A 19,329-nucleotide genomic window follows, 5' to 3' on the forward strand; every position below is an offset into this window, starting at 1 on the left:
ATATACCTACTTCCTACGTTCTCATGAGAGCACATGTAATAAATATTATTAGCAATATTTATTAGCTCAGTAGGTACCTACGTCGTCTAGTTAGATAGGTACCCAATTCGTAGGATAGTCTGTTGTTGCTTTTATTAATAACAGCAGCATACATACATGACGGCGCATGAAACTTTTATTTGTGGTGATTAGCTGTTGCCCCAGCGACCGCCCAAAGCGAAGGCTGTATTTTGACCAGTGTTCAGTCCACGTGAAGCGACGCGGGCGGAGAACGTTTGTTTTCGCACCCTTTGAACACCCTTTACTTAATTGTTTACTTCCTTCCTAGATATAGATATAAAAACTATTATTATATTACTGTTAATGTTAATTTGTTAGGTGCAATTTATTTTTGAATAAAGTTATCGAGTGCAAATAATTTTGGCTTATCAGTGCAGGACGTCTTTGTGATTGGATGCGTGGGGGTCAACGAAGTGATGCCATGACTCAGAGCAGTCTAGCCTCTGAGAAATCACATGGCAGCATCCGTACGGTTTCTGAAGAGAAGTTGATGGTAACTATTAAGTGTATGCAACCCATACCATTTACAATATTAAGCTAAGCAGGTAGGCAAGTATGTGCAGGTGATATAATATAGAAAATATAAATAAAACGCTAATACATAGGTACCTAATCAAATCACCTATATTTTTACATTCTACTTTTAGGTAGATATACCAACCTACCAACTTCTGTAAATAAGTACCTTCCATTTTAACCATTTATTGGGATCTAAATTGATCTTATATTAACCTGTAAACTGATTACGCCCACTTACTGGTTATTCCCGAAATAGAACACTCACTTATTTACTATCGGTACCTACGCAACATAGGTACCGACAATTGTGACTTATGAGTAATAGGGGTACCTTAGTCTATTGAGGATCTGATGTCCAAATTTTGTACTTTATATTCGTTCTTTTTCGACGTACCAATCTCCCAAATATATTTATGCAAAATAAACACACCAACAGACTTGCAGACGCCCGCGCCGCAGTCTCTAATCTAGAGCGTCGCTTCTAGAGCCATATCAAAAGTTTTATTTTGACCCTTTATTAAATAGGTTCACTAACTGGTCACAGACCTGGGTAATTTTTCGTTCCTCAGTAACAAAATTGTAAATGGATGGTAAGTTCATATCTACCCTGAGCTGCAATCAATGTTATGTATCGCTTATATAAAATGATAAGTGAACCGTAATCAGCTATGATCATGACCTCTGTCGTGACATTGGATAGACTTTACTTGCATGGATATAAGAGTATCACATAGCTAGATAGAAATGGTACCTATATCTACAATTCAAATTGTCGAAAAAAAACAAATTGGAGATATCTAAATATCTCTATTAATAAATTAGCGGCACTTAGCTACATACATTAAACGACTTAATGAAGTGTATTGAAAAAGAAAATCTTTTTCCTTCAAGACATCTCCGTAGTGCCTACACAACCATTTTAGGTGTTGAACGTATTTGCATAGGTCTATCTATACATAGATATGTTTGGCCCCGAAACAATAAAAAGGATGCACTAATATAATCTACGTATCCCGTGTGCTTGCTAACTGCATGGGAACCCACTGGGAACATTGTGTTTTATTGCGAACTAGAATTAATATTGTGTTGCTGATAGTTGGGTATCAGTATTTTAAATGCATGATCTAGCTTAGGTACTTTTTGTTTACATGGTTTTATTTATTTAACAGATTGATGTAAATATTGAAGACAATGGCGAAATTATGAACCTAAATGTACATTTCTGAAAATTTTTATTTAAAATTCAAAAGGTTTAAAAATGATAGGATTTCTACTACAGTCCCGAGATCACGATTGTGATCACCCGATTGTGTGTATTCTTCTCCATTAGGGAAGCATGTAGGGAACTTCCATTCGTAGGTATATGGCACTCGCCATACTGACACTTATTTAAGTCATCTTTCAAGCAATCCATCCATATTTTCTGAGCTGTTCCTCTCCCTCTCCATCCATCTACCTACATCGTGTCATCCCTCCTCATTCCATGCCCATAGGTACAATGAAAACCTCTTGCTTCTCTTTTTTTCTGTAACTGGTGCTACTTTCAGATTTCCTCTAACTATATGTTCTTTCTTAGTGTGTATAGCTCGGAATAATATGATATTGGATGCACGGTGTACTATGCAACAGGTGGCGGTGCGCGTGCGGCCGCAGCGAGCAGATGAAGGTCCCCGGATCGTGCACGTGGTCAGCGATAAGGTTACATGCATTACTTACTAGAATACTCGCTCATCAATCACGCATCACCACAGGTGTCAAACAATTGCACCTAAATCAAAACAATAGCACAGATAATAGAACATTTACTTCAATGACATACGCGGTGTTTATAGAAAGACACTTTACTTTTTGTTTTACTTAGTATCTTAACTAGATAAGTATGTTACCTTCTATGCATAGTTGAGTTTCTGATAGAAAAATCCATGTATGCAGGCAGGTACCTGCCTACCAACCAACACAAGCATATCTAGATGTTGCGTGTTGTAAGTTAGTCCAGTATTTCCATAAAATGGCGCATTACAAGCAGCTGAGTTAATTATAAAATGCTGAATTTACGTTCGTTACTTCACGAACACTAAATTATTCACCTTTCATAACGGTAAAACCTGCTGCATAAAAAGCCCCACCATGGCTTATGGCAATGATAAGGAATATAAATATATCGCCTGCTATGAAATAAGCCGTAATAAATCTAAGTAATAAAGCTACGTTAACACTGAATAGCCAATTTTATATATATATTTTTGTGTTTGAATGGATTTGCATAGCTAACATATCATCTAGGTATGGTTTTGATTTACCTACTAACTCCTACTTTCCCCATGCGAATTCTTAATTGAATCAATTTTCCGAGTGAAACACAATTTGGCGGAAAGCCTATTCACATTTTTGCTTAATAAGTGCAGATAGGATTTTCGGCAGCTTAGAGTCAAGTAAGTAGCACCTACCTGAAAACGAAATACATATACCTACGTTATCTCATCGATCATTAGTTATCAAGCGAACATTGTTATCTGATATTTATTTCACATTTACCACCTATCAAACAGATATGTGTGTTATCAGATGTTGGTGTTGGAAGAGGAGGCGGACAGCCGTCGGGACGTGCTGCGTCAGCGACGGCTCAACGACAAACATTACATTTACGACCGCGTGTTTGGCGAAGGGAGCACACAAGTGCGTAACATTTCACCGAACGTAACATTATACTTATCACATATCATATGACGTATTCAGCATGCAGTCTTGACAGGAAACTATAAGTAGGTAGGTACGTCTTCGGTGTGATCCAACACGATGCATGGCAGAATGCCAAACTACACCAAGCGTCCGCGTGTTCGCAGAACGCTGTTCAGTTTTACTTCGTAGCATAGTATCTAGTTTCAGAAGGGTTTCAGTTTCATCAATGTTAATTTTCACCTATTGATTGATTCTATCTATGTCAGTGAATACATAGAGTTCGATGTCCGCTTTGCAGTAAAGATAGACTGATAAATTGTTGTATAAAATATCAAAACTGCTTGTTTTACGGATTCTGCTGATTTTATTACCTGCTAGCTATAGGTGACTAATATTTTACAACGAAACACTTTGAAATTAACTTAGATTTATCCGATTTATTTATTTCAACGAAAAAAAAGTAATACTTACCTACAAAGCAATGGTCGAATTTTGGTTCTGTTTTTCAAACGTTTGCTTGCAAGTTGAAAGTCTGGCTGAAGCATTGCTCCAAACAGCACAACTCTTAAAATATTATTATTTGGATCATTAGGTATTTAATGCTTAAATAGGTAGTAAATACTTATTGCCTATATCTATGATCTAGGAAGACGTGTACGACGCAGTATGTGCTCCTCTGGTGGGCGACACGTTGAAAGGTTTCGCGGGGGCCGTGTTCGCGTACGGAGCCACTGGAGCTGGCAAAACGTACACCATGACTGGCCTTATGTCCCGCGCGCTTAGTCATCTCTTCGCCAGCATCGCTGAGAGTGAACAGCCTGACTCATACGAAGTAAGTATTGGGTTCATCTACGTATTTACCACAGTAGAAGAAAGGAAGAGCGAAATATGGTTACTCAAATAAGGAAATTCATTTGACAAAAGCAATGGAAAATGGTTATCATATGGTAAATAAAGTCTCTTTATGAAATACCTAACTATAATTATCACATAATTTATATCAATACCTACCTACTAAAAAGAATGTTTATTTTTTTGTTGTAAAACGAAGCGACGAATACTTACAATAACACTTCACGGCCTTTTGCTGATATTTATCGTAAAAGCCTTACGTGAAAAGTCGTATCATTAGTCTCATTCACTTTCAGACCTCTGTTGGAAACGCACCATCATTGTGGGTTTTAGTGAAATAGAAGCGTCGTCCCCAGGGTCGGCCGAATCTCTATTACCGCTTCATTTGTTACTTTTTTATGCTTTTACTTTGTTATTAAAATGATAATCAATCTTACCTATTGTTCTATTAGATGTTTTTTGATTAATAAACCCTGTCGCATACGTAGATGGAATTTGGGTAGATATTGTGAAAAAGAAATTGAGCTACACACTCAATTAATTTCTTTTTCACAATATATTGTGAGCTACTGTTGGACTATGTCTTAAATTCGCTAATTAAAATGTTATGATATTTTTCAGTTGTCATAAGTTGTTTGGTATTTATAAATATTAACTAAACTCACGACTTGGCCTTTGCAAACAAAATAGTGTGACTCTGGTATTACCAATAACGTCAACAGTACTTATGTGCTATGAAACTATGAAATCTCTAGGAATGCTATTTGTCATGAGTTATTTATGTTTATACCTTGGCACTACATACTCTTTGCGATATTTGTTATATAAGATGAGAGAAAAGTTACGAAACTGTTGAAGATTTATCGTTAAGCAAATAATAGTTTATTTACCATGTAGACAAACGTTGATAATTGTCACCCATATATGGTTGATAATTGTCACCCATATTGTTTCTACGAAAAAGTCTGCTTCAAATTATTTCCATCAATATTGTACCTACCTTGTTTACTAAGTATATTAAAGGGTTAGTTAACTAATTAGTTACCTGCATTCCTACAGTGGTAGGACCATATAGCGTGACGTTTCAGACCTTGCTTTATATTGTTCAGTCACATCGAACATGGAACTGCATGTTTATTATTGTGCCAGCTTGTTTTAACATTGTTACGCACTTAGCACGTTATAAATTATGTGGATCGAATAGTTAGAATACAGTGTAAAATAAATAATCGCGGCATTTATTCGTGTAATTTGTTTTTTGGGTTCTTTGTCACGCTGTCACTCGAGCACATTCACGTGTATGCGAGTGCCAAATAAATGCAATGATTGGCATTTGATTAATTTAATTAACACTCTCTGCTGGCAAGTATAATAATATTTGAGTTACTACCTAGCTGTTAGGTTTGCTTCTTAGAATGTTTCATTTTGAAATGGACCTGAATTCAGTATATTGCGGCAACTCACAACTGAAATTTAAGATAAGAGAGGTATAAAAATATAAAGGATGGCATATAACGATTTGGAAGTGATATAACGTTAGAAAAAGGTTCAATTATCGTCTTCATAGTAATTAATTAGACATCGTACTCGTGTTTTGCATACCTAGAGAGATGACTGATCTTATATAACTTTTATCGGATATTAACAACTTACCTACTACGAGCTATCAGTAAGATAACGAGCAAGTTCAGTAATTCTCGTAGAGGTCGAACATTCGTTCACTCTGTTCACCTTACCTTATAAGTAGAAGTCGGTAAGTGTGAGATTAGTCGATAGGGTGGGTACTGTGGGTAGGTGGGCAATATGTAAATGTGGGGGGCTGACCGCAAGTCGACGCTGACGACCTTGACCAAACGGAAGTTCTTTACTGTTTTTCATGCATATTTACGAACCCCGCTGAAATTGCACGAGCCATGAAATCCATAGTTTGATAGATTTTTTTATTCCTTTGTTTGGAATTTTGTACATACTCTTCGTCGTTATTAGCCATTTTATTGTCCCACTGGAGGGCCTATGCCCTGCCTAAGAAGAGGCCTAGGCCACTTCTTATGCAGAGAAGGTTTATATACTTAACAACTAAATTCTCACAAAAATGAAACTGACAGAAGTTATTAATTTGGTATACAAAATATTTTTTTGAACTTGGCAATGACCAGGAAAAGTCTTGAAAAGTGCTTCAAACCCAGCGAGCTAAAAAAACTGCACTCGATTTTTCAGGTAACCCACAGCATTTATTTGTATAAGTAGGTGCTGTTTACCATGCAACATAATATTTTGCTAGGTTAAGGTGAAGGGTATCTTACATACATAATTTATTCTAATTACCTGTAATAATAGTGGCACAATTTCTTTGATAAAATTCAATTTCAAATAATTTTTCAAAGACACTTGGAATTTTCCAGTAAGTTACCTATCTGTTCTTCGATTGACCTCGGAGTCAAGATCCGAGTGGTATGTGCTACCCATTAGATTGATGAGCTTGTTCAGTACCCTAATAAGCAAACCGTTAAAGTGAAGTTGATTTATTCATATTTTTTTTATAATATTTTATTTTCTTCCTGCTTGCTTTTCATTGAAAGTCGTAAAATATGTAGGTAATAACAAAATCTATTATTATTTTTAAACAAAAATACCTAGTTAATCTTTTTATTAACTGAGGGAAACGTGAACCATTTTGTAATTATATGAGTTTTTCTGCGGATGCAGTACTCCTCAATTAATGTTATGATATCTATCTAGGTGTTGTGATGATATTTCCTTATGAGAAATCTGGAAATGTTATATGATTACAACTGTACCGGTGCCGCTCGTTTTGGAAACGCTCCGATTCTATTCCGAGATTCAACCTCCTTGTAGCTAATTTCAATTCCGAATACAAATTCACACAGTAACTGTTCCCGTAGGTACGTCATTAAACGCTAGTACAATCCCTGAAATAACTCTGTCGCCTCTTGAGACAAACGCGGCATAGGAACGTCGTATCTTATCGATTAATCAGCAGATAAGCAGATAGGTAGCATAGAGGGGGCTCCATCTAAATGACAATATCCATCAAATATACGTTAGTGGTGTGAAGTAGCCCTGTAGGCCACCGGCCGCAAGGTCACTGTCGGTGAAGCGTGGCGCCTCGACTCGCGTGATTGACACCGCGGCAACCATTAACCTATGACGAGGCTTTCTTCAATACACTGACATGCTTTGTACCTACACATATTACCATAGGTGTGTGTCATCATTAACACCCATTTGATGGAAAATAATTTACTCAGAAACCAGTTCTTTCGACACACATTAAAGACGTTTAAAGAAGTTTAACTTTTTTTATAAGTGTACCTAAATGCTACCCTAGACTTTCTCAATCGGGGAATATAAATACCTAAATGGTTGAGAATCTCACTACAAATGTCTTAATATCAGGAAAATGTACTGAAAAGTATCAGAAAAACTCACAACAATGACACAGCGCCACGATAACATCGGTTGACGATGCCTCATAAATCAAATAACAATCTGTATAGTAGGTACATTCTGTTTTCCACCGTGATACCATATTAATGCTGCCGATCTATTTGTGTGCGGCCCCCCTTCTATCTTATACAGAGATGTCGAGGCAAGTCAAGTTCGTTCGCGGACCATGAAATTAGCTTACCTACGTCACTCGTCACATGTCAGTATAAGAAAGTAGTTCTAAAATATTCAAGGTTATCGTGAGACGAGGTATTCTATTAACCTAAGCACGCGAGCGTGACCAGTGGCCAGTGATAATAACCATAGGTAACGAGTAACAAACAGGTGCAGTTGAATACAACTGTTTGTATTATCGCAATCATGAGTAATTATTGTACTTATCAAACTTCATTCAACAATGTTAAATAATGATTTGCATATTATTTTCGTATTCGAAATTCGAGGTTTTACATTAAACCTTTTCTTAAGGGTTGGCCTCAATTAACACAGTTTTTAATAAGGCTTGCTATTTGTGGGGCGACATTCTAGGACAAGCCAGACTCTGAGTGGCCTTTACCTAGTTAAGTGAGCTGGTTAGCGGAAATCTTGTTTCATTAATTGCATTAATGTACCTTTTAATAATGATTGATTTGGCAAGAAAGTTTCAATTATTTAATCCTTTAGTTGTATAGGTAGGTTTAGAAATTCCAGTATTAATTGTCATAAAGTTATTTTGTCATTTGTCTTGCTTTATAATTGATACGAAAAAGACCAAATCTTTCAACTAAAATTGCATTGCTAAATTCAACAATCATGCCAATTTTCCCACCGTTTTCCGAAGTTAAAATGAATAAATGTGCAATTGGATAAAAAACTTTATTTGTGTTTTAATTAAACAATGGAAAATATTAGAAATAGATTACAATTTTCTAGAAGGCCTTTCGCGATCTAGTGTTATGATAACTGGCGAACAACAACTCCAATAGCTACACATTATAAACAGTGGAAGTGGAGCATCGAGCCCGTTGCGCTTTAGTGAAACGTTTAAGTCGCTTTGTGTATTGCATCTGATAACACTGCACTGCATTAATGTTTATACGATGCGCATTGTGGATTTGCACACTGGTGGCCAAATCCATTTATAACGTAACTCGACTCCTTCGTCTTTTACGGCGGGCAATGCTGAATGAGTAATTCTTTTGTTTTTATTTAATAGATTTATTGTTTGGATAGCGTTCACTTGTTTACGTCAGCTAAGGTTCACCAATAAAACAAAATGAGTAAAAGGCGTCTGTTTAGTCACATGTTTTGCAAATACGTAAGAATTTACTCATCAATGAGGATAAAGCAAATGCATAGGTTTATTTGAATTGATCATGACTGTTTGCTGTAGTGTTCCAATTGTAAAAACCACAGTTTAAGGATTTGTGGTTAGCGGTTTGCCTTCTTACAACATTGTTATAAAAAGATTAGAAAAAGTCTTGGGGACCTTTTTGCAATTTATTAGGATAAAGAGACACATATCTATGTGCATTACAATTTCTGAAAAGTGGACGTCAATCCGCATTTATTGTCACAATGTCGTGACAACATGGTCTAATGCAAAAGTTAATTAGATAATGCGAGTACAGTAATAAGCTACAGTTAGTTCATAATATGGCGAGCACTTAGAGTACACGCTCTACTAGTCAATTATTGATTGAAATGCACTGTAGTAATCGTGGATATGAAATCATGATCTTATTTTCAGTTCAAACACATCAGTTCGTCATCAGGTTTCAGTTATTTTATAGTGCTGCCGACTGCATTTAGCTACAATCGTAAAACGGTGCAATATTTAGAATTCTTGTTGTTATAACACCAGTCTTGCACACTGTACCTACCTATATAATACCAGTGAATATGTTAACCCAGTAAAAGGAATGGTCATTCGCGTAGCAACGAAAGATTTATTCCACAAAATACTTATGTATATACATAGTACAAAAAAAATACTTTTAATAAGAAAAAATGTATTACATGTATTTGTATTATACTTATTTTATGAAACAGTATGTATGTATATTATTATGTATACCTATAAAGTATGTACACAATTGTAGAATGCAACTAATAATAATAAACACAAAGAAATACTTTAAAAATTATTCAATATTCAACTCTTATCTTTTCGCGCAGGAATCAGACCCGTGTCGTAGTACGTAGACCTGTCGTAGTACGCGTAGCTGGATGTCGTAGCAGTCGTAGCTCGATCTCTTTCTTCTATGATTCGTAGCCCCTTTTCGTAGCATTTTATAAATGGTTACAAAAAGTGCACACTCCATTTTTTTGGCGTAAACATTATATAAATTCTGTAAACCTTGTGGCAATATTATTTAAGGGGAGCATTTATCAATTAGTATAAATATTTGTTAGGCCATTTACCCACTTAAAATACGCTACTATAGCTGGATAGGTCTTTGAAAAGCTTCTCTTTCTCTCATAAAAAGGTCGCATTCAGAAAGGTTGCCTGACAATGACAAATAGTTACCAGTGAAAACAGAAAAAAGTACCTAACTCGCAATTTGAAATTATTTATTTATGAATTGTACATTTGACTTACAATTTCTTATCGATTTTATCGTGAATGATGGTCGGAAATGTTGTTTGCGTACTCTGTGTACATTTAGATATTTGATATTCATAAAGACCGAAATGGATGTTTGCTGTATATCGAAGCGTGCAATCAATAGGGGTGGTGTTGGTACATTCCACTGTGGACTATATAACGATCCCTTAATGGTCATGGCTGTTTGACATGTGCGAGAAGCAAACAGTTTAGCGGCTATTACTGTTTCAATGAAAGAAATGTAGAAACGAATGTCTTCGGTCAACACTCGATTAAGGTCGAATATATTTGAAATTGGAAAGTATAAGTAAATACGTAGTATGTACATACTAGTACATGTAGTAGTATGTACATGTCGTGGAATAATTTTGTCAAATAACATTTATCATTAGCTTCATTATTTAGTCTTTATTTTGACAGGAGGGCTGTACCTGCCTTTTCAGAACATTCACACCGTACCCAAAGTAATCATTATGATAATTACTTACTCCCATAGCCGTTTTGTTTGTACTCATTAATTTAGCATAACCAGTATTTTGTCACTTTACCAGTAATTATGATAGCAGTTGAAAATAATTGGCTTGATGTTTTTTAATTGACAACTGGAAAAGTAACAATTAGGTACCAAATATTATTCAGATCCACAGGCCAATGTTGATGAGACTCCGGATTACTTGTTTAAACACGCGTATTTTGAATGTTTTGGTTTACCTTAAATCGTATGTTACAGGTAAAAATGTCGTACATCGAGATATACAACGAGATAATTCGGGATTTGCTGAACCCGAGTGCGGGACCTCTGGAGCTTCGCGATGAAGGGGGCAGCGGGGCTCCCGTGGTGGCAGGTCTTAGTGAACTGAAAGCCAACAGTGCTGCTCATGTAGCAGAGCTGCTGGCTAGGGGGGACAGATCTCGTACTGCTGAGCCTACACATGCTAACCAACACTCTTCCAGAGGACATGCCCTCTTAAGGTATCATTAATTCTAAAGACAAAAGGTTTTATTTTCAGTTCTGTTGATAGATATGGGTCTCTCTTGTCTATTGATGGTTTTCACTGTGAAAATTAAAAGATGCACGTTAAGCCTTCTTGACAATAATTTTTGACGATCTTTATTATTACTGCTGCTATCTTTTACAGTGTAACAGTAAGTCAACAAGTGGAGAAAGGTACGCAGCGCGGGCGTTTGTTCCTCATTGACTTGGCTGGGTCTGAGCGCGCCGGGCTGCGCTCGCGACGACTAGAGGGCGCTCACATCAACCGATCACTTCTAGCGCTTGGGAACTGCATCATGGCTCTTTCTGGAGGAGCCAGGTAACTATCCGGAGAACAGTTTAGTTGCTGCTTTGCTTGATTCTCAGGTATTTTACGCTGCTAGGTATTTTATGCTGTTAGGTATTTCACGTTGAGTAGGTGAAGCGCCTTTTATTATTGTCATTGCAACTAAGTGCTTATCACCTGTTTGATAATTGTTTAATTTAAAGTCTTGATAATATGAGTTACAAGTGAATAATATGGAATTTATGAAATCCTTTGTAATTTGACATCGTTCAATATCTGGGGTGAAGGTATCGATTCCTATATAGTAATGGCAATGGTGAGAGGCTTTCTTGAAATAAACAATACCGTTAACGTTAACGGAACACGTAGGCGACAAACCCATTTAGAAAGTCAAATATAAAAAAAAAAAACAAATCATTTAGGCCTACACAAGCACTTATGAACGTCATAAATAGTTTGATTCTAGTTGCTCATTCCAAAAGTAGCTTCCTATGGAGAAGAACGGGCAAGTATCTCCATAGTTACCTACTCTTTTTAAAAATATTATGGTAAAAATGGTATGGTGGTTCATTCAATAAAACAGGTTCGTCGAAAGTCTTAATTCATGTGTCCGTAAATTAAGATCCAACCATTTCTACAAACAACCGAAATCAGTTGAACAGGGGCTCGATTCTCCTAAGTTAATATTGTCAAAATCGAATAAAATTGAATCGCAATATGAAAGCAATAGCAGTTTTAACCTTATCGGGCACTCTGCTACTAATATAAGACCAATCGCCCAGGCAGCACACAAGTCAGATAACTGGCCAAGAATTTAACTCTATGCAGGGTTAAGCTTTATTATATATGAATATAAGCTGAGTGTATTACCAAATTATGTATTAAAGTTATTTCTTGCTATAATAATGCTATCAGCTGAATTAGTTTAGTAATTTGCGGATTTTATTTCTTCAAACTGAATAATCATCATAAAAAGACCTGCTACTCAAGAGTTCGTGTAATCTTTTGTATAACATTGGTATAAAATTCCATTATCAAGCATGATACTGGATAAGCTGTATTCTGTTTTCTTTTAGTTGTATTACACACTACACCTTGACCGTTATTCAGCTGCTGTATAAAATAGGCGTTGTTTCTGTTATGAAGCATATAGTAACTTAACAGAAATAAAGATAGCTGTTGTAACTACTTTATGACGCTTTGAGTACGAAATTACCGTCATGTGCAGCTACTGTAGTTAAAGCAATATTAACAGATTCTGATGCAGAAGTTTGCTGCGTATTCATGAGAAGTACTTAGACATTTTTAAGCTAGAAGAGCTGTTCTGGAAAGTTAGTCAGAATTTAACCGGCTGACAGTTTTGTAGGGTTACTACGTGAAAATCGCACGTTTGTAGTAGGTATATAGTACCTACTATGCTTATTTATTTGTATCGTACTATTTATGAATTCTGTACTACAATGATTAGTTATAATTAAGTATGTAATTTTTCGTATCGTAATATTTTTTAACCGACTTCTAAAAGAATGAGGTTCTCAATTCATCGGAATCTTCTATAATTATCTGAATTTGATAAGAACTAAAAATAAAAAATAATATAGCTTTCCTATAATGTGGGTTTTTATTATTATATGACTGAATCCTAATTGTTTGATTTACAGTACGAATGTGTGTTATTATAGAACAGTTGTCGAAAAATGTTTAATGCAGTCCACTTTTAACCAGAGCACAACTTAATAAGTGGACACTTATGGTCTGTTATGCATACATTAGACGGTAAGCCGCTGTGCAATCAGATTTTATTCAGAATGTGCGTCGCCATTATCGAACAACATAACCTAATTATATTGATGTGGAATTTTATACTCAAATACTCAAGTTTAATAACGAAATAAATATAATATTCTTAAAAAAGCTTTACATGGTTATTTTTGAACCCTTACATTGAAATAAACTAAAAAAATATTTTACACGTAAAAAACATAACTAGAAAAAATGTTGTTTATTTCTTCAAAACCCGGCTTATCAGGAAGCGCGTGAAAAATTTACACGAAATATATATATATATACACGGTAAAGTTGCATGCGCACCTACAATTTCTTTCATCAAGCCTAAATAAGGGTAAAATTTACGATAGGTAAAATATTATACTACGCATATGTATAACTCTGTTCGGATTTGTCAATATTTAATTTGATCAACTACTTGCTAAAATATACCTGAAATAAGCTAAACGCTGTGTATGATCTGAATATCTGAGCTTTGAAGGACTCGGTCAATTATAATATGTTCATTCATCATTCACTCATCATCTGGCTAAAAGAGCTGTAATACTTGTGTTAAAGAACAAAATCTTTTTATGTAGAAGATATTCAGCTTGTCGTACAATTATTCAAAAATTAATCATCTTTTACGTTGCTATTACACAGCTAATAGCAGTATATTTTGTGCCCAAATTGCTTGAATAACGTCTGAGTAAGCGCCATATCAGCTATTTACAGTACTTTTTTTCTGCAATTAGCTTCTATGACTGCTGTTAAACAAAAATTACTCAAAAGGTTTGTGCTGGCTGGGCGTATTCCAATGACATTCGATTGGTTTGCGATTGGTCTGCTATTTTGGTGATTTTGGTCTATACGGTAGTTTGCTGTACAATCATTTTGCAACCGTAAATCATTTACAGACAAAATGATTCATTATTGAATGACAGAAAAGGATAAAAACGTTTATTTCAAAGAAAAAATAGCGGAATGCCACATACGCTTCAATCGTAATCGAGTCGGGATTGGATCTCAGTCGAACCGAGTCGAACGTGAATCGTATGTCGGTAGGAGAATCGGGCCCCAGTTTTCTTAGTTGATGATATTCCAAATCGCAGATACGTGAACTACCGCGACTCGAAACTGACCCGACTGCTGCGAGAAGTGTTGGGGGGGCGCTGCCGCACCGCCATGGTGGCGCACGTGGCGCCCGGCGCCGCACACCGCGACACCACGCGCTCCACGCTCCATTATGCTCAAAAAGCCTCTTCTATCACCAACAAGGTTGGCTCACATAGGAACCTCTTTAAAAATGTAGTCATTTGTTTCTTAAGCGATTTTTAATGGCATATCGATTTTTATATATTTATGTGTAGACTTCATTCTTTATGTGCTTTCAAGATAAAATATTGTGGGACATTATATTTTTAAATTATGTTTTAGTAAGGAGATTAATGCTTTTCTTAACTGAAATCTAATTAACAGGGATTTTTTATACTTAGGTATTGAAAACGAGGAACTTAAAATAAATCGGTTGTTTTTGTTTCATGACAGCCAGACAACTTATTACGAATTTTAATTGGGGAACGTTTTACACTTCAGGTGGAACGAGAACTGGTCGAAACTCCGATGCCTCTTTCACAATATCGGACAGTCATCAACGAACTGCGCGAGGAAATCGCTCGACTGAAACTCAAGATGAAGGACGATAGAACAATGTAGGTTTTTTGCTCAATGACGTAGTGTGTTAAATCTGAATTAAGACGAAGTATGCTCGGTCAATATACTTCTTGATAATTTTATCTTTTTCTAGAAAATGTCCGATGCACGTTCTTAGGTATACACGGTTCACGTTCTTTCAAAGACAGGTTTTTTTTCATATTTAAAATTTTCTTAAAATTTTCATCTCTTTCAAATAGTATCAATATAACCAACGTTATACGAGTAACCAAGTATCGTTTTTTTTGGAATTTTGAAATATAAGTCTTGGTTATGTCATATCAGAATTAGATACTCAAAAAAAAAATATATATATATTAAGTAAAAAAAATCTCATCAAATAGTGTCGTTTTATGTTACAGAAAACCAAAGGAATTCCAAATGGTTGAAGAGGAGGTGAGCAAAGAGGATGCAGCGGAGAACGCAGCTCATTTGAAGTCCTTACGCGAAGCCATCGTGTCTACGTTCAAGCAACAGATGCGACTCCGGAGACGATTGATGGAGTTGGACAGTCACCTCCTAGGGCTAGCGTTAGACGCTGAGAGACAACACGCCGCTATATCTCACTGGGAGGCGAGGTTCAATCGCCTCTATAAACCTATCAACATTCCTGGCTCGAGACTCAGCACGCAGCAGAGTTACAGGTACATTATACTACTGAGACCCAAATACCAGTCTCGATCCATCCTAAGGTTGTTTGGAAGAGATCACTCTTAGTGATAAAAGTCGTGGTGGCCTAGTGGGTAAAGGACCAACCTCTCAAGTATGAGGGCGCGGGTTCGATCCCAGGTCAGGCAAGTACCAATGCAACTTTTCTAAGTTTGTATGTACTTTCTAAGTATATCTTAGACACCATTGGCTGTGTTTCGGATGGCACGTTAAACTGTAGGTCCCGGCTGTCATTGAACATCCTTGGCAGTCGTTACGGGTAGTCAGAAGCCAGTAAGTCTGACACCAGTCTAACCAAGGGGTATCGGGTTGCCCGGGTAACTGGGTTGAGGAGATCAGATAGGCAGTCGCTTCTTGTAAAGCACTGGTACTCAGCTGAATCCGGTTAGACTGGAAGCCGACCCCAACATGATTGGGAAAAAGGCTCGGCGGATGATGACTCTTAGTGATCATAAGACCGCCCATTATGTCACCCAATTTAATCAGTTATAAGATCAAAAATGTAAAATTTGGTCTATGTAATAATGTATATCTATCTAGTATATGGGTAAGGAAGAATTCTTTTATATGACATGTTTCTTATACAAAAACAGCGACCTTCAAATTGGCTGCAAACTCAATTGCTTCAGGTACTTCCCGCACTTTATCTATCATGTGAATCGCACACGTATCAACCGTTTTACTGCGAATAAGCCAATATTCACTTTCTATGATACTCGTACTATCGATATTGAGATAACGTTAAACAAAGAAAGTTTGTGTAAATCATCAAAACTATGAATACCTACTTTATTACAGCAATGATGACGTATAGGAGATTTGGTCTCGCTGACGGATTTGCTTTTTTACCCTGCCAAGAAGGATTATGTTTTTAAGTCCCAAGTTGTTATATCCAGGGGTGGCACAGGCTTGTCATCCAGCAGCAGCGAGCGGGCCGAGGCCGAGGTGGCGGTGGAGCAGGCGTGGGCCGAGCTTGCCGCCGTGGAGAGGGAACAGGAGTCCGCGCGAACCGAGAGGGAACGCGTCGAGAGACAACTGGAGCAAGTGCGCCTGAGAGGGGCGCAGTTGGAACAGGTATAACTCATTTGATATTGCCAGTATACCTGAAAGCCAACCACTTACATATTTTACGTCCGTCACCCATATTTTGTATGTCTGTGGTTTTGCTACTAGAGACAGTTATTTCAAATTAGTCCCATAGAAGTAATGTTAAAATGTGTTAAAACTACAGATAGATAGATTATTGGGCCCTGGCAGATAGTGACTTATTGGTCTTGGACTTAAGTGTTGTATGTATGTCGCATCTGTTGCTTGAATGTAGACACGATGGCTTCGTGTAAGGACTTCAAATGAGTTGCGTTCCCCACTGCATCCTCTTTAATCACCTCTTCTTCAACCATATGTAGGTATAGGTACTTAATGGTGGGAATTGTTGGACTTATGTTCCAGGAGTTACCCGCCACCATCAGCAGCGGCCCCGAGCGCGAGGTGCTGGCGCTGGTGTGCCGCGTGCACGAGCTGGAGGCCGACAAGCTGGCGCTGCAGGGCGAGCGCGCGGCGCGGGCGCACGAGCTGCGGCGCCGCGACCTCGCGCTGCAGCGCCGCGACGCGCAGCGCCGCCTGTCCGACGAGATCATTACCCGCCAGAGGAGAGCGCTGCAAGGTTCGTTGTGGTCTTACAGGATGTCCCACGCATAGATATAGAATAGTAAATAGATCGACAAACCATATTTTATTTATTCCATTTTTAGTGAAACCAAAAATTAAATACACCCCTTGAGTAACTTTTTCATATGTGGATTTTTACCACTGATTTCTTCAACTAAAATTGGTATTTATTGTGTTTTTTTTCAGTATCATCAAAGAACATTAACAAGATTTTTCATAATAGTAGAGAAATGTAGACTGACCGTTTAGTTGCATTCATAGGTACCACATAGACCTATGTATTGTTGTTCGTAAACTTTGCGGATTTAAAGCAAACTGTTTCGCCGTTGGTGGAAGCTAGTTCATTTAACCTTTGCATGTGATTTTAATGTTCATCGTTGAATTTTATTGTTTCTCCTTTAGACGTAGGCGTCGGCGTTCCCCCCGAGCTGGCTCAACTCTACGAGTTGTACCAACAAGAGATCCACGCGTCTACGTACACAGAGAGCAACGACATTTACACGCCTCCCTACCGCTTGCCGCCTATTTCTACCAGGTACTAGCTTTTTATATTTAGTTTTTCTTTTTCTATAGCAGGTCTACGGTACGATTTTTCAATATAAAAAAAAATAGGAAAAATAACTCAGTAACTAGCCTCCATTCTACCAATCCCAGTTTACTGAAATGTACTGAAACGATGTTTTTACTGAATTTTTGCACGGCTGAGACCTTTGAAATGCTACTGCTTTTGTGTTTAAGAGCCTATTTGCTTTATAGTCACATCAACTTGTACATTAGTACCTAATGATTTGTACTGACTGTCCCAGCATGTCTGAGCTGACGTGGTCGGAGAGCTCGAGCGGGTCGGGGCGCGGCTCGAGCTCGGGCTCGGGCGGCACGCTCGCCTACGACTACCGCCTGCCGCGCCTCGCGCCCACCCCGCGCCCACGGACCAGATACAGGTAACATTCCAGCTTAGTATAGGTAATACCCATGATATGCGGAGCTGTAATAACGCAAAATCTAAGATATAGCGTCGCCAAAATGCGGGTGTATGGGGGAAAAGAAACGTTACTAGCTCCTCCCTCGCACCCTATTTTTAAAACCAATCAATCAAGACCAAGCTTTGACAGATGCCTAAAGAAACTCCTACGCCTCGTTAGTTTAATAGTAACTGACTGCAAGAAGGCTCCTGAACAGTTACCTGCTTTATGACCTATGGCGTCCCAGCTCTTCTCTTTCCTTCTTCTGTGATAATACTTCATTTGCTCTATTGAACTACTACGTTACTGCTGTTACAATACTACTAAATACTTGAAGGTTCAAGTGAAAGCTAGCTTGGACTTTAATTTACCTTTTGATTTCAGTCAAGCAAGTGCGTCGGCGCTCAAACGTTACGCGAGTGATGACAGCCTGGTGACGGCCGGTCACCGCGGCGACGATGAACCAGTGCCTTGACTTCACTACCCTCGTCTTATCTGGTTTCTCTTCTTCTATCTGGTTGGCATACATGGGCAAATGCTAAGGGCATTTCTAAGCCAAAGTTGACTTAATGGGCAAAGGCTTTAATGTCGATGACAATGTTTTCAAGTCGCACAAAGTTGTATTTAAAAATAGTCCTTCCTGGTGTTTTATTATTTGTTGTACTTTAGCTAGGTTTTATCCATCGTCAGTTTGGGTCCTTACTTGATTTTGGCTTTAAATGTGTGAAGTGATAGAATGTTGCAGTTTTGAAAATGTGTTGGTTTTACCCGCGTTGAGAACACTATGTTGAAGTTGCGATTAGGTCACTTTAGTGGTGTTGTGAATGGTTGTAACTATCTGTTTGTTAATTTGGGCGTATTATAAGATATTGTGATTTTTTGTAAATGATCCAATAAATATAATCGCCACTTGTTTGGCATAGAATTGCAGTTGTTTTATTTAGCTTTATACACGACCTACACGATACTTGTACTTATCGTATATCTAGATCATTACAGAGGAATCTGTTGAGTATTGCAAACTTGTATATAGGTTAGGGCTTAAGATTAATGTCTACGTATAATAAGTAATTGAGGAAAACTAAGTGGTCGTGTGCATAACATC

The 19,329-nt window shown here is 37.5% G+C and overlaps 1 protein-coding gene across 1 annotated transcript; it reads left to right on the forward strand.

Annotated features, from left to right (window-relative positions):
- The first annotated feature begins 244 nt into the window (after window positions 1-244).
- LOC124632964 (kinesin-like protein KIF19) lies at window positions 245-19,149 on the forward strand. The gene is made up of 14 exons (XM_047168008.1): window positions 245-553; window positions 2,209-2,277; window positions 3,145-3,255; window positions 3,905-4,090; window positions 10,896-11,137; window positions 11,305-11,478; window positions 14,325-14,490; window positions 14,809-14,924; window positions 15,288-15,569; window positions 16,491-16,668; window positions 17,044-17,257; window positions 17,665-17,797; window positions 18,069-18,203; window positions 18,609-19,149. Exons 1-14 carry the CDS (start codon window positions 455-457, stop codon window positions 18,697-18,699), a joined length of 2,196 nt encoding a protein of 731 aa, XP_047023964.1. The 5' UTR covers window positions 245-454; the 3' UTR covers window positions 18,700-19,149.
- Window positions 19,150-19,329: the final 180 nt, after the last annotated feature.

This window comes from Helicoverpa zea, chromosome 9, assembly GCF_022581195.2.
Source record: "Helicoverpa zea isolate HzStark_Cry1AcR chromosome 9, ilHelZeax1.1, whole genome shotgun sequence".
Lineage (NCBI taxonomy): Eukaryota > Metazoa > Arthropoda > Insecta > Lepidoptera > Noctuidae > Helicoverpa > Helicoverpa zea.